At 40.0% G+C, this 15,533-nt stretch overlaps 1 protein-coding gene across 1 annotated transcript in view; it reads left to right on the top strand.

Moving 5' to 3' along the window:
- Window positions 1-98: 98 nt before the first annotated feature.
- kif5ab (kinesin family member 5A, b) overlaps window positions 99-15,533 on the top strand; it is a 43,150-nt gene continuing 27,715 nt past the window's right edge. The window contains exons 1-5 of the mRNA XM_061291336.1: window positions 99-522; window positions 13,750-13,837; window positions 14,880-14,953; window positions 15,181-15,285; window positions 15,391-15,439. Coding sequence (XP_061147320.1) covers window positions 394-522; window positions 13,750-13,837; window positions 14,880-14,953; window positions 15,181-15,285; window positions 15,391-15,439 — 445 coding nt within the window. The 5' untranslated portion in view covers window positions 99-393. The remainder of the gene's footprint in view (window positions 523-13,749; window positions 13,838-14,879; window positions 14,954-15,180; window positions 15,286-15,390; window positions 15,440-15,533) is intronic.

The raw sequence follows: 15,533 nt of genomic DNA, 5'->3' as shown, positions 1-15,533 counted from the left end.
AGCGAGAGAGCGAGAGAGAGAGAGCGAGAGAGCGAGAGAGCGAGAGAGCGAGAGAGAGAGATGCGAACATGCTCCTTTTGCAGACGCTGTCGACCATACCAGTTTGTACTGTTTTCCCCCACTGTAACACGCCGCCATCTGTTCATCACCAATTTGAGCCTCTGGGTTGTTTTCTTTCTTTCTCTCTTTTTTAACCCCCTCTTCTTTTTCTCCTCCATGCTTTTGAACGTTAAAAAAACCCAACTCGTAGTATCTAGTCCAATCTAGCAAATGCACTGCCTTGCGTGTGCATAAGCCAGCATCCACTTGGGAACAGGTTCCAAGAAGATTCTTTTATTGTGCTGTCACAAAATTTTGGGGACTGTACTTTTTTCTTTTTTTGTTCTCACAACAATGGATGACAGGAATGCAGAATGCAATATCAAGGTGCTGTGTCGTTTTCGTCCACTCAACCGGTCAGAAATCCTGCGTGGAGATAAGTTCATCCCAGTGTTCCAAGGCGAAGACACTGTTCTCCTTGGGGTGAGTTAATATAAATATGATTTTTTTTTTCTCCTATTAAATGTGCCTCCTCATTGTCATCATGTCAATTAACGCTAATCACCACTTCTGGCATCTGAAAAGCTTCTGAAGTAGGCATGAATGAATATTCCAATCTGCAAACAAGATGAATGGCAATGTCATGTTTTATATATATTTTTTGTTCTGATCATAAGTGAATGCACTTTAAAAGCCTCTCTTTGTGTCAGAATCGATCAAACTCAGGACACATTGCAACGCTCGGTTGTAAATTATGGGCTGCTGTCAATTTTACGGGAGTCCTGATTATACATGTGGCGGCGTGGGTCCTTTCTGTTCGAGAAGTGTTTTTTAAAAAAAAAACAGCCGTCGACTATACACCCTGATTTGGAGCAATAGATAGAAAAGCCACAAAAATCTACACACATGTTCAATCATATGTGGTAGATATGCCTGAGGTTGATGGGACTGAGGATTGCCCATGTGACAAGGCAGGCAGCAGGTGGAGGAATTTTGGCGGAGTCTAAATGCAAATGTGGTCATTGTTTGAATGGGTGATCTAAATCCACACCCATCTGGTGTGTGGATTGAAAGGAAGTGATTGTAGACACTGCAGAAAATTGCCGTCGGCATCCTCACTTACACCCGTCAGCCATACTATTTGGAATCAACAAACACCCATGCATTTTCTATACAACTCATTTGTGTAGCAGGATTCTATCCTGATGACAGCACGCTTCACCTCAGGTTGTTTGCCACTCACTCATTGTGCACATCCATCCATTTTTTTTCTCCACGTGTCCTCATTAGTCACATGAGAAAAGTCCCAGTTGACTTTTGGCGAGAGAAGTGGGGTCCACCATGGACCCAATCAAAGAGTACATCTATCCATTTGTTTTCCATTGCGCTTGTCCTCATTAGGGTCAGGGGTGGCTGACAGCTGTCCTAGTTAACTTTTGGCAAGAGAAGCACGATGCAGCCTGCAGGTCATCAGTCCTTCACATCACACATTCGTCCATCAATTCTTATGCCCCCAATTGGTTGTACTGGAGTCAATCCCAGCAGATTTGGCTGGAGTGACTGTTTTTCTTTTTCTTTGACTTCTTGATCTCGTTATAACACGAAGAAGATTTTTTCATTCCCAAGTGTTCCACTTATTATTATTATTTTTTACACTTGCATGCCAATAATGTTAATCTGCATTGTGAATCACTTTCACATTATGCCTTATGTTAATGAAGCATAAAATATTGACATCTTGTTAAATTAGCCAGCTGTGCATTTGCACATTTGCAGTCTGGATGGGAAATAAGACCACAAAAAGATTTGTTGGTAAATTGACAACACTGAATACTCACAGTTTGATATGTGGAAGTCACACATAAGAACTGTTTCTTTTTTTTTTTTTTAAATGGCATAACTCCATTCTAAGCGTTACTTAAAATAGTGTTTATAAAGTTAATAATAATGGTTTTATCATGGTGACAGTTTGACCCTGATACAGATGACTTTCATTTCCTTTTGTTATTTTATTGCTATGTAAAAATCAATCCAAGGCTCCGCTGGAATATTACTTTTGGGGGCGCAAGAGAGATGTGCTTAGTTGTGCAAAAATAAAAACACTACATGTTCCCTTCTGTAGCCTTCAGTATAATTGCAGAGAAAACTTCCAGAGTGCCTTTCATGCAGCTGCCATCAGATTAAATCGGGCACATGCTTATGCTCTGAATAAATTCACATTACAACATACTTTTGGTTCGCTTGGAGGTTTTAAGAAGGTCTTAAGAGAGTGATCTGAGCTCTTGACGGCAGGCTCGGAGGAGGTGTGAAGAGGCATCTTGTTGTTGTGCACGGAGTGGATGGGAGAACATCTTAGGGGAGGAGCGGTAGCCTCGGAAAACATGAGGAAGTGGTGATGCTTGACTGATAAGAGACGTACCATTGCAGTTAGTATTTACTGGCATGCTCACAGTATCGTCTTGACAAGTGTTTTTTTTTTTTTTTTTTTTTTGGGTGGTGTCTGATGTAGTGTAGCTAAATACGGTAACCCCACCATGATTAGAAATTCAACCCTGAAGCCAGTTTCACTTGGCTGTCTTAAAAGTCGGCCATTTTGGTTTGAAGAAGACATTTTAGGGTCATCCTGGACATTCCTGCAGCACTTCACAAAGAAACTTATCCAAGAAAATTTAAACAGTTGCTAATTAACTTTAAATCCATATAATAAAGAGATTTGTGTCGCATTCTGGTGGTCCGAGGTCATTTTTCATGACACGCCCCCAGCGCACCTGACAATTTGTTGACAGAAAATAAACCTCAATTTGGACCATACAGCTAAAGTCAAGTTGAGTTGAATGAGTTATCTACATGTGAATCGATAAGTACTGGATCTATAGGTTGGCTAGCCAATGTTCTGGTAGCTAACATATATGTTGAAGGGATCTATAGGTCTTAAATTTATCTTTTCAATAGCGGGGTTCCTAACGTGCCATGGCCTGTTCATGTGACATGATGGCCTCAATACCGATGTCACATTATGTCAGACTTCAATTCTAGCATTTCTTATTTCCCTCAATAAACCTGCCAGACAAGAGCAGTGACACTATTCCATATGCTACACAAACGTAAAGTCTCATTAGGTCAGCAACGAAAAGAAATGCCATCCGAGTTGTTTGCTTCCCATCTAACCTTTTGCTATGCTGTACTATTGAATATGATTTGACAGTCGCCAACCATGACATTTATTACATATTCTGTCCATGGCGGCAATAGTTCAGTGTGATGGGAGGTGTTCTTCATTTTCATATTAAATAAGTATAAGAAACACAACAAAAAGATAGTAGCCTAGATGAAACCACATTTGATTTGAGCAAAACTGACTTAAAATACACTTTATATTTTGTCACCAAACATTTGAACCCACAACTTAGCAGTTATTTGTGCCTTTTGTAGTTATGTCGCAAGTAATTCCGGCCATTTGTTAGGCCCTACCTGTGTGACAGGAAAGGGACTGAATGTGCTTCTCTTATTCGTTTAGGTCCCCATGCATGGATGGCATCCTTTCTAATAGCCACACTGCCCTCAGGCTCAGCCTTTGTTTTTTCTGCACTCCGCTTTGTAGCGACACAGCTGTCAGCATTATTTCACTGTCTGCAATGATGCGGCATCACATGGGGGACCTTCTTGTAATATGCTGGTAAAAGGGGGTGAGGAGAGATTGGCACCATGCTGAATAAATAATAATGGTTGCTTCTCGATAGTATCTTTTTTTTCTACCCGGTGTTGATTTATCGCCATCTCACGCTCGCCGCCATGTGAGTGGCTATACACACTATGAAAATGGATCGCATGCATCACACCTGGAGCAAAACACGACGGCAAGATTTAGGACCGAGATGAGTGTTATTTCCCACCAGTCTTTTAACTGTCGCTGCTTCTAAGCATTCTCTGGTATCTTTTTGCCGCAAAATTAAGTGATTTGATGGTTCGTTTGCCTGCGAATTGTTGAGGACCCTTATGAATTAATTTCAGAGATGTCCTTGACTTGAGTGTTTGTCAAGTGGCATCATTTTTTTTCTCTCTCTCAATTTATAAGATGAGGTAAGATAAGCGTTGGTCAACGCTTAACCTTCACTTGTGGTGTGACTCTGGTGGCGCTTTTAAAATATAGGTCACCGGCTTTGTGGAAGTTCATCGGTGGTGGCTGTGGACCATTACTTTCTCAATTTAGTGGCTTATTTTTAATGCCCCAGAGGTCCGCCCCGCCTCTTAAAATGAGTCATCCATAAAATCACATTCTCAGATACTGTATGTTTTGTTCTCACGGGTTTAAAAAAGTGAGAAAGTGTCAAAATCCTTTTAATAGCATTAACACACTAATGCACGCTAATGTATTAGCAACAGCTGTTCATCCATATTCTATCAGGTTAGTCAGAGTTTATTTTACTTGGCGAGAGAAGATGGGGCCCACCTTTGACCGGTCACCAGCCAATCACAGGGCACATTTCCATTTTATTCACCTTGTATTCTCTTTCAGATTTTAGTTTGAAAATTTCACAGAGAGTTTTTAAGGGCGAGATTGTGAAGCGATTGGGAGGTGCTGCTGAGTTGTTTGCTCCTTAAATTTGCATGCGGTCACCATGTTGAGCGCTCCACAATAATGTACAGAGCTATTGATCCACTATTTTCTGCACACTATTTACAATTCTATGGATTACCTACGTATATCCTTGGCTGCCGTTCCCCAGTGTGCTTATATAAATAAGTCTTAAAAGGTTGCGTTTTCACTAATGGTGTTAATTGACCGAGCTCTTCGTGGCTTGGAGTTTCCACTAAGTAGTACACATTTGTTTGCAATAGTGTGCTTTTAGAGTTGTGAAATAAAAGTTGTGAGTCTAACAACTGGAGATGGCTTTTTGTAGCCGGTGGTGCGTAGAGCAGAATAATGCTGCCTGGGGGAGTTGCATCACAGTGCGGATGAGCTGACACTGTTGTTGTTTTTTAATCACCAAACACATTTGTTTCTTATACCCTCAAAAATGTTGCACTCTTAAAATGTTGGATTAAAAACAGCCCAATTTAGATAAAAAATTAGATCAACCCAGGATTTCTTTTTTTCTTCCAAAACAGCCCAAAGTGGTGCCTATAGAAATATAAAACAATCAAAAGAAAGTTGACCCACCAATGTAGTAAGGCAAATATATGTACATGCTGATTTCATACGCCTCACATCCAGCCAATGTTCTTGCGGTATCTGCAAACCGAGAGCAGAATCCCAAATGGAATGTCCGAAGGTCTCCTCTGAGCACACTAAAGTGCTCTAATGCTCTCACTACGCAGCACACACTAGATCCAATTAGGACACTGTAATGGGATTGTGATGTCGGGTCAAGACGTGAGCTCATTTCTCTCGTTGGATGCCACCGCCGTTGCTTGGCATCGCGGCTAATCCGACTCCGGCCCATATCTCTCTACGACGCCTCGTACGCTCCCGCTTTATATTTTCGCTGTATTTCATAACGTAGTGATGCCAAGGCTTGTCTCGCCATAATTCAACAGCCATTTTTTTGTAAGTGAAGCTTCATTTGGCTTCAGCGCTTGCTTCTAAAGCAGATGTTCCTATCCATCAGGGGCGTGATTGTTACGATTATGAGCATGCGGTAAAGAGCAGACATCTGTCCTGGCATGGTTGCCAATCAATCACAGAGGGTATCCACTCATGCATTTTCTATTGCTTGGTTGGCCTCATTAAAGTTATAGGTGACTTTTTTTCCCCAGCTGAGGAAAGCAGGTCTAGTTGCCGATCAATCACAGCTCCATTTTCGGTACCATTTGTCCTTATTGGGGTTGATTGGAGCATATCTCGGGTGACTTTTGCTGAGAGCAGTGGGACTTGTTGCCAGGCATTGGTTTGAAGCTTCAAGCCGATCCACTACCTTAATTTAAATTCTAAATAGCTGCTATACTAGTAGTATAACTCATCAAACACCGGATTGAATCCAAATGGTGGAGCAACATTTTTGGGGATTATTTATTTCACCAGGAAAAGTCACCAACAACCATTTTTTGAACCCATCTTTCTGTGGGTGTATATTTCACAAGTGAGTAATAGTTCAATAGTTTTTGAGTAGCAAATAAGAAAGATTCCCACACAGTACAGTCTAAAAAAGCTGCCAGGAAATCCTCTCCTTAAATACTTTTATATTATCGCAATGCCTTCCAACAACTGCTTTTTTTCTTGTGCTCATCTTTGCTGTTGTTCTGCCTGCACATGTGCCAGGCTGAGATAAACTCGTGCCACTTTTGTAAACAAGTACACTGCTCTCTGCATGGTGGAAGAGGGCATGACTAGCGGAGTTAAGGGCTTGAGGGCCCATTAAAGCAGAACCTTTCACCGTTTGTGCACAGCGGTGCCCTTGAGGTGGTGCTGGAGCATTTTGGTGTGGCATGTCTGCTACATTAGCTCTGCAGATCAAGTGAGCATCGTTGTCGTCTTAATTAATCACAGGTCAATGTATTGAACTTAAACTTGAGAGTGCTGCTGAGCTCAAGCCTTTTTTTCAATCTAAAATCCAAATTCATTAACCCTGCTTTTCGTTAACATTTGTCTTGTCTTGTCTGTCCCTTTTCCAAAACCTTTTATCGCATACTTATTTTAATCCGTGGACCCAGCTGACACCCCTCCCGGCTGTGGGCTGCGTGATGCTGATGTGCTGCGGCACTCAGTTGGCATGCAGAATATTTAAGTAGTCAGTGTGTGACTTTTTTTTTTTTTTAAAGTACCTCCTCTGTTAATTCATTTTATGCTAATGAGTGACGCCGTGTTTGTTTTTGGCCTTTTATGATGCACATGACCTCACTTCACGGATCAATGATCATCAGTCTTCTAATCCGCTTGCCCTCATTAAGGTCGCGTGTCAACTGGATCCTATCTGAGCTGGTTTTTGCCAAGAGAACCGTCCATCCAATTTTTTCTGGTATCGCTTATCTTCATTTTGGTTGTAGTTTGAGCTTCAGCTGAGTGACTTTTGGCGACAGAAGTGTGATCGCAGTGATTTTAATTATTATTATTATTATTATTATTATGATTGATCTATCCATTTCTTTTTTAATAGTATTTACTTGTCATAATTTGGGTCATGGGTGAGCTGCAGCCTATCACAGCTGACCTTCAACTATTTATCCAGCCATAAGCTTTTCTATATCATTTATCCTCATTAGGGTGGTGGCTGAGATATGATTTGATTCTAGCTGAATTTTAATAATGGAAGTGGGGCCAGATAATCAAGGGGATTAATATTATCCATCCATATTAGTCTACATCTATCTGTTCATTGTAAATATTTCATTTAAATTCCCCCCTGGAGTGAAAGCAACCATTCCACTTCACCTGTAAGGATTTTTCTCAACTAATTTACATTTTATGCTAAATCCCATTGCATGGTGTTGTTTTTCTCCTCCCTCGAGGCCCTTTCATAATCCAAATTAACTCACGTCACGGCTCAATGACTACAACAAAAGAGCAGACACGTTCCCAATGCCAAATTTGACAATTCTAGCCTACAGGGCTATTTCTTCGAGTACTCCACCAGCAATATACCCCCGGCTAACCACCTAAACGGCATCCAGAAATGAGCGATTCGCTTATTATTTTCTGATAGCTTTTAATAGACTCTGCTTTATTCATTACTAGTCAGATGTGGTCATCGGCAGGGTTCCCCATGGATGGCAAGAGTCATGGATCTTCCTTTGACTCATGCATGGTTGAGGATGGATCATTCCAAGATCACAGGATCACAAGTTCACGCTGTTTAAATTTCACATAGAGCAGTTTGCACTTTTTGCATTATAAATCGCCCGCATTAGTCACCGCTGCCGTGCAGATTTAATTCATGGTGGAGTACAAATGATGCTTTTCTTAAAGAAGATACAACATGTATTTCTAAAGGTTTTTTATTAAATTTTTATATTATGCTACTTTTATCTAAATTAGGCTCTTTAACTCACATCAACATAGTTCCTTAACACCAAGAGACCACAAGATGGTGACAAAGAAATACTTTTTACCTTACACAAAAAACAACAAATAGATTTTTCTTGGCTGACTTTACACATCTATTTTACATTTATCATAGACTGAATTAATCTAGTGAATATACGGCGTGGAATGAAAGAGTAAAAAGTGGAGCCATTAGCCGTTCGATATTGTAGATGCTTTACAGTGTGCCGATATCCAATATGGAGTCCTTCCCTCTCATGGGCCGCCTTAGCTTGTAATCAAGTGGGAAGTATAGGGAGACATTCATTTTCTTCTTTGGTAAATAACTTTTTCTTGTCTTGTCAAGCTCAACCGAATGCCTTCTAATTATTCTCTCCACTATCCTCTTCTATCCATATGGTTGCTAATATTAAGCTCATTTTCCGGTGTGAAAAGTTAATGACAAATTTTTGTGTCCTTGTCCGCTCCCTAACTAATTTCCAGTCTTGATGAATTATGCGGCATTTTCTTTGCTCTGATGGACTCGTTTCTCTTGTCAGTGGGGAAAAAAAGATAATATGAGATAACAACAAATTATCTTTGCAAGCTGACTTCTAAGTAGTGAATCCTCGAAAAGATCATCAAAGTGACGCCACGCTCCACCGCATTAAATGCCAAAGGCAAAAAAGATTGGCAATTTTCTGTCTAGTAGGAGATGAACAACCAAAGATATTTTTGTCGCTGACTAAAACATGAGAAAAGTTGAGACAAAGTCAGTTAATTGTTGACATAATTGCTTTTGTTTGTCAGCACAGTACAATTTTTGTGACTTTTCCTTCATCAGATGACTAATAAAGAACACAAGGATCCCGAGAGTAATCAACACCAGTTTTTTTCTCCCTCTTAGCACCATGCATCATCACTACTACAAACCCGAAGGCTGTTTGGCAGTCAACTGTGCTTCGTTGGAGCTCTCAGATTAGTGAGAACAAAACAAAATTTGCTTCTAATACATTTGGACTCTCTGTTGTAATGAGGACAACTGAGTGCGACTTCTTCTACTGATTAATAGAAAGGGCTACCAGTTTGACTCACAGATTTCATACATAAATTACTTTTAATGGTATATTTTGATTATGTTATGATTAATAATAAATTATAGTCATTGATGTGAAGAGCATAATCATGTTGAGTCATTCACTGCCATTGACAGCTATGGACGTCAAAGTTCCGTTTGGGCTGGTGGTGAACGAGAGAATGTTTTTGTTTTTTTTACAATAATTAGGAAACACATAAATGCAACCCTTTCTTTTCGATGAACATCTGCTGGTTTACATTCCTAGAAAGTCACAATGTCCCAGGATTGCAGCCACTGTCAACTCATAAGGCCCTTTGGTAACTTTAAAGTAGAACTTGTGCAGCACAAAGTTTTCCAAGGAGAGCAGACACGCACACAAACGACGACTAACGGAGCAAAGCAGGAGTCAGTCAAGGAGACAAGCTGCTGAACTTAAATGGCGGCCTCCTCGTCTGCCTGTGTGGGTGGCTTAATCATTTTATCTGGCATAGCTCAGCCTTTCAAATATTTAGCAATATGTCTTGAGAGAAGTGGAAAGAGCTTTGTGTCGAAACATTCCTCCTACGGTAAGCTGGTCCATCTTGATAAAAAAATAAATTTCAATCCAACATTTTTGCATACTGTTATTAGTGAATTTTGTTGAGTCCCTATAGTTTTGTCACTCAATTAGCTCCAAGCTCATATATTTTCCATACCTGCAGTATATTGTTGTCCCTTGTGTTTGTGCATATGCTTACTCTAAGTGGCATTTTAGTCTCGGGTAATTTGTTACCCGTTTCAAATGACACGTTGGCCTTTCCTTAAAAGGTGACCTTATGTTGCTGGAGATGGAAAATACATGACTTGTAAACAGATTTCATTTGTTGAGTTACTTCCATACCATAATATGCATTTTAACTTAAGACAGTGAGTTATAAATTTAGAAATGCAACGACCAATTGATGACTCGACTTTTTGAATTTGAAATCCTCACAATTCCGATAGTCAACAATATTCTCTAATTTCTGCCGACCTCCAAAGCAGACTCTGTGTTGAATCCAAATAAAACATGGTCAGGCAGCAGGAGATTCTCAATGTACTGAACCCACGACAAAGATATGGTTAAGTACCTTGTAAGGTGCTTAACTGAAATCATGACCAATATTATGGGTTATTCGTTTGTCCCTAATTCCTTAAAGTACAGCAAAATGCAATTGAAATCAGACTTGCTCAAGTGCTGGACGTGTTGCACTTCTCTCTTTTTAAACACCTTTCTCCCGCTTGATAAATCCTTAGCCGCTCTTATTTTCTTTTTGGCAGCGACATGTTCTTTAATTGTATTGATTATTCCTCTCACATGGGATTCGAAAATGGCTTCAGTGCGATTATGCGAAAAGAATAAAACGATCAGGCTGTGGTTTTTGAAACCTCCAGTTGAGGGAAAATGTGATCTTATTAATTCCAGAGGCATATTAACACATTGAATTCATTTCTGAGAAAATGTTACATGGCTCTTTCTTGTGTCTGACAAACGTCTCATGTTTCATGTTAGGCGCTTTATATTTCATGGCTTATGTTTAAGCTCGTCAAAAAAATCCAAACATCAGAGACCAATAATCCGAGTAAACATAAAACACACTTTCTACATGGTTGAATTTATTTTTTTTGAAATCGTTTTTTATTTAATTGCAGTTTCAATAACCACAACCTAAGCCTGATTAACTCCAGATATGTTCAAGCCCAAACCGGTTCTAACCAGTCTGACAAAATGAAATTGGCAAAAGAACGCAACAAAATATGAACCAAAGGAAGAAAGCAGATGACAAAGTGATTGACATCTCAACCTGGAAAGGGTTATAGTCATTCCTAACGCTTCAGGACACCACAAATTGAAAAATCACAAAACCAGACTGAGACAGCCTACAGAAATTACCCCAAGACAGAGCACTGTGGGGATTCTTCCTGGAGGTCACCAGGGAACCAAGGACAATGTCGAAAGAATTCCTTCGTCTCAGTTAGCGTGCGTGTCCATGAGTCAAAAATGAGGACGAGACTGGGCAAAAATGATCTCCATGGCAAAGTTCCAAAGCTGATTCCCTATGTGTCCAGCGTGTACCTCACCAAAAATCATCTTAGAATAATTGGAAGATTCAGAATTGTATTCCAGAGTTAAATGTCAGTATTAAAGGTCGCCCTTTGATTGGATGGATTTATTTGAGGCAGATGAATCAAGGTTATTTTTCACAGTATTTGAAAACAGATCATTATCATCTTTATAAAGGGAGACTTTGGGATACTACAGATTTCATTAGATTGAACTTGTGGAGCAAATGTTGCTGTTGTAAGGAAAATTGTTTTCCTCCCTCAGTCTCCTCCTTGCCTCTGTCACAAGCATCAAATCCCTTTATGCAGCGCGGCAGCTGTAAAGTGGGAGGTCATTGTGTTATGCTGCTCCCACTCCATGTCTAACTCATTCAGCGGAGTAGAACAATTTTTTTTTTCCGCTCCACTAATGATTGGTGTCAGCGTTTCTTCAGGAAATTTTATAGATTAGTGCCAACTCGATACAGCGCAAAGAGATTTTGTCTTTATCAAGACAAACACTTTCCTTTTTGTTAATTTAACTGTTTAATAGTGCAGCTGGAGAGAAGGAATTTATTGTTATCGTGCGGAACCTCAACGGCAGGAAGTGTCATGGAACTGGAGCAGTTCAATTGCTCTTCAGGGAACGGCGGGCCATGTTGAAAGGATGGCAAACACAACCTTATAGTTTCAGGGACTGTGGGGAAAGAAATGATTGGTGACACTAAAGAACAAATAGAATTGAAAGAGGCCCTTGTTGAACGTTTGCCGGAGTTAATAGGAAAGTAGCACTGCAAAGTGTTAGCACAATTGTATTTTTTTGCTTAACATGTTTCATGCCATCACCTCAAGTCATTATTCATTAACATGTCTTAATTTTAGTAAATCCTGTTATGCTCACTCAACTGATGCAAAATTGAAAATTTGTGAGACATAGTACGCAGCGAAACAGGCAAAAATATGTTGTAAAAAAGCTCCTTCACACTAACTTATTAGATATATTGGTGTTGTAAATTTAGTATTTGCCAGCTTGACTCAAATTTGTCACTTCAACATAAATCAATACCAGGCCGCTGGCCATTGTTATCGTAAACAAGACAAATGTTTCTTGTGACAGATTTGATAAAGACTATTTATGATTGAAAAGTCTAAATATTACCGTAATCATTAATCACAATTGAAACCCGGCTGCCACAAGATGCTTTTTGTCAACTATATAGCAGAAAAAAAAAGACTAAAAAGCAGCAGTTCTCCTCTCCAGTAATACTGAGAGAGATTAACTTGTGTACGCTTTATCGCAAATGATGTAATCGTGGCCCACAGCGTCCCTGCGGATCATATGGCCTTTTTAGAAAGCACATAGAAAAGTGTCTCTATATGGTGGATTATGTAACACTGAAAAAGATGGAACAGCCGGGGAGGTACAGTACATGCCTTCACAAATCCACACTCGATGAGCGTCAGCAAAATATTTTTATTTAATTGTTGGGATTACATTGGGGATTTAAGAGCTTTGCATTAACAATGAGGGGAACATTCCTCATTAACACCCAGGATGAAAGTCATTTTTCTTCTACGGCCTTTCTCTCCCTACTCGTAATAATCAGTATGCCAGGAGAATGCCATATAAATATTTACCAGTCTATACTGTTCATCACGTGTTCACATCTGAGTTACCCATCCTCTGGTTGAAGGCCATGGCGTTTGCCTGTGTTACCTCCATGAGTCATAAAACGTGACTGGATACGTGCAGATAGAAATTTACAAACCCTCAGTTTGTAAATTTTTCAGTCAGTTAGAATATATATTTAGTCAGGTTAAAAATTACTGCATCAAGCAGCCAATCAGTGACTTTCTCATTTGACTTTCTCGTTTGTTGCTTAGTTAATTAATTTAGTTGACTAGTCACTAGCTAGCTAACTAACTAACTAACTAACTAACTAACTAACTAACTAACTAACTAACTAACTAACTAACTAACTAACTAACTAACTAACTAACTAACTAACTAACTAACTAACTAACTAACTAACTAACTAACTAAAACACATGTATTACTTCCTGTAGCTTTGACACGGCTTAGTTCTTATGCAGGGAAATTACATTTAGCGTTTTCTATCTCAGAATCCTTAGTACTTAAAATGGAAAGAAAAAAGCTGAAAAAAAAATTGATGAATAGATTTATATTTTCTGTTTACAATATGAGTGGCTTTTGACCTACCAAGAGACCCATTGTGGTTGCTTCCTTCACTTCATCTACGTCGTTATTTTATCTGCATGCGTTTTCCCTCCTTGCAATACCATTTGTCCTCCGCGCTTGACTTGGCTTGGCAAGTCCTTGAACGCCGCCTCTAATGGCTTCACCTCCATGCCTTCTCACTTTGTGTGGACTCACAATTCACAGCAATAATAAAAAAAAAGACACACAAGTGATGCATTTGTGCGTGGACGCCACAGGATCCATCCTCTGTAAATCGTGTCTACTGTGCACAGAGAAGATATTTACTCTTATGTGCTGGCAGCTTTTATAGAAGCATCTCGTATTGATGGCGGCTGATGATGAGGGGTGTTGGTTGACCTTTACTTTTTCAAACACAGCGGTTTTCTTTTACAGGGAAGGTGCTACGTGTTTGACCAGGTTTTCCCCACAAATTCCACCCAGGAGCAGGTCTACAACACTTGTGCCAAGCAAATTGTCAAAGGTGAGTGAGTCCCCAAACTGCCGCTTGGTTTCCTTTTCTTCTAAATATTCATTTTTTCTTAATTACAATGGCAGACATGATTGCTCACAGTGGATAGTATTGTAATTTTATTTCATTTTTCAATTTAACAAAGGAGATTGACAGCATCATGGTTGCTCCGCTGAGCGGTAGAAACCTTTCAAGGGCTGCGGATATTAACAGCTTCTTTCAGATGGATGTGAGAAAAACAATTTCAGTGATACACACGTTTGAAAAAGCACACAGCGTTGATCACGTTGAGCTATTATCCATGACAGTCTTTCATCTGTCACCTATCCCCAACAACCTGCATCTCTTATTCTCCACCTTCAGGCTCACACTTATTGTGGCACGTTTGCATCAAGTGGGGCAGTCCATTTAAGTAGACAGAGCATGGAAAGGGGTTCATTTGTCAACCTCTATAAATTTGACGGTCTTTCGGGGAGGATAGAATGACAAGGCAAACATAACTTGAGCATAAAAATGGAAAACGTGAGATAAAGGATTAACGCACTGTCGTGTTTGAGGAGTGGCAGGCCAGTGAGAGAGTGAGAGTCACTTAATCGGTTATTTTGTCCGCTATCTAAAATTTATATTTTTCTTCTTTTTCTTTCTTCTTGTTAGCTGTTTGAGGCATGCCACTGTGTGTTGCTAATTGCTATTATATACATTTTAGACAAGCAGATGGTTGGTTTTCACTGCTGTATACATGCAGGCAGGTCATGCTGGGAGTCCTTGTTTAACACCACATGTGCTGTTTTTATCAGGCACTATCAAAGAATTGCCTCGTGCATGAAGGGTCAGGTGCTTTGGAATGTCAAATCAGGCTTAATCCAGATTTGATCAAGTTTTGAACAGCGCTATATTAAAAAAAAAAAATCCAGATGGGGTTTATATTGGCTCTCATCACATTTTGGGTTAATCCTTTGATGCTTGCTGATCTGAACTTTTTTTCTCTCTCACCGCTGTTCCCCCACTTGTATAGTTTTTCCACTTTCACGCATCTCTGATTTCCCTTTCTTAGATGTACTGGGCGGGTACAATGGGACCATCTTTGCCTACGGCCAGACGGCCTCGGGAAAAACTCACACTATGGAGGTACAGTAGCCTCACATCAATAATTCAAAAGATACATTCTTAGGAGGAGCAAATAGAAGGAGCCGTTTTTTTAATGACTAAAGCTGACTGACTGTAAAGTTACTTTTCAACGCATTCTTTCCCGGGCACTCCGCAGGGAACCACTTTTTCCAGTCCCCATGGGGAGCAACTCAAAAGACCTCCGACCCCCTTCCACCGCCTCTTCATTTACACTTCATGTCTTGCAGGGCAACCTTCACGACCCCCAGGGGATGGGCATCATCCCCCGGATTGCGGAAGACATTTTCGAACACATATTTGCCATGGACGAGAACCTGGAATTCCACATCAAGGTTAGTTTCGACTTGATGGAACTTTCTCGCAAACTGTGATGTCATAATCTGGCTATGGGGTAGTCAGCCAAGCATCGCAATTATTTTTATTTTTTGTATTTGCAGGTGTCCTACTTTGAGATCTACATGGATAAAATTCGGGACCTGCTAGACGGTGCGTGCTCAGATTTTAAAAACATTTTTTTCAGTTTTTATTCTTGCCATTCTAAAACATTTATTAACTATACAGGCAGGATAAAAATAGGCAT

The sequence above is a fragment of the Syngnathus typhle genome, linkage group LG11, assembly GCF_033458585.1.
Source record: "Syngnathus typhle isolate RoL2023-S1 ecotype Sweden linkage group LG11, RoL_Styp_1.0, whole genome shotgun sequence".
Taxonomy (NCBI): Eukaryota; Metazoa; Chordata; class Actinopteri; order Syngnathiformes; family Syngnathidae; genus Syngnathus; species Syngnathus typhle.
This window is presented reverse-complemented; position numbering and strand designations above follow the sequence as displayed.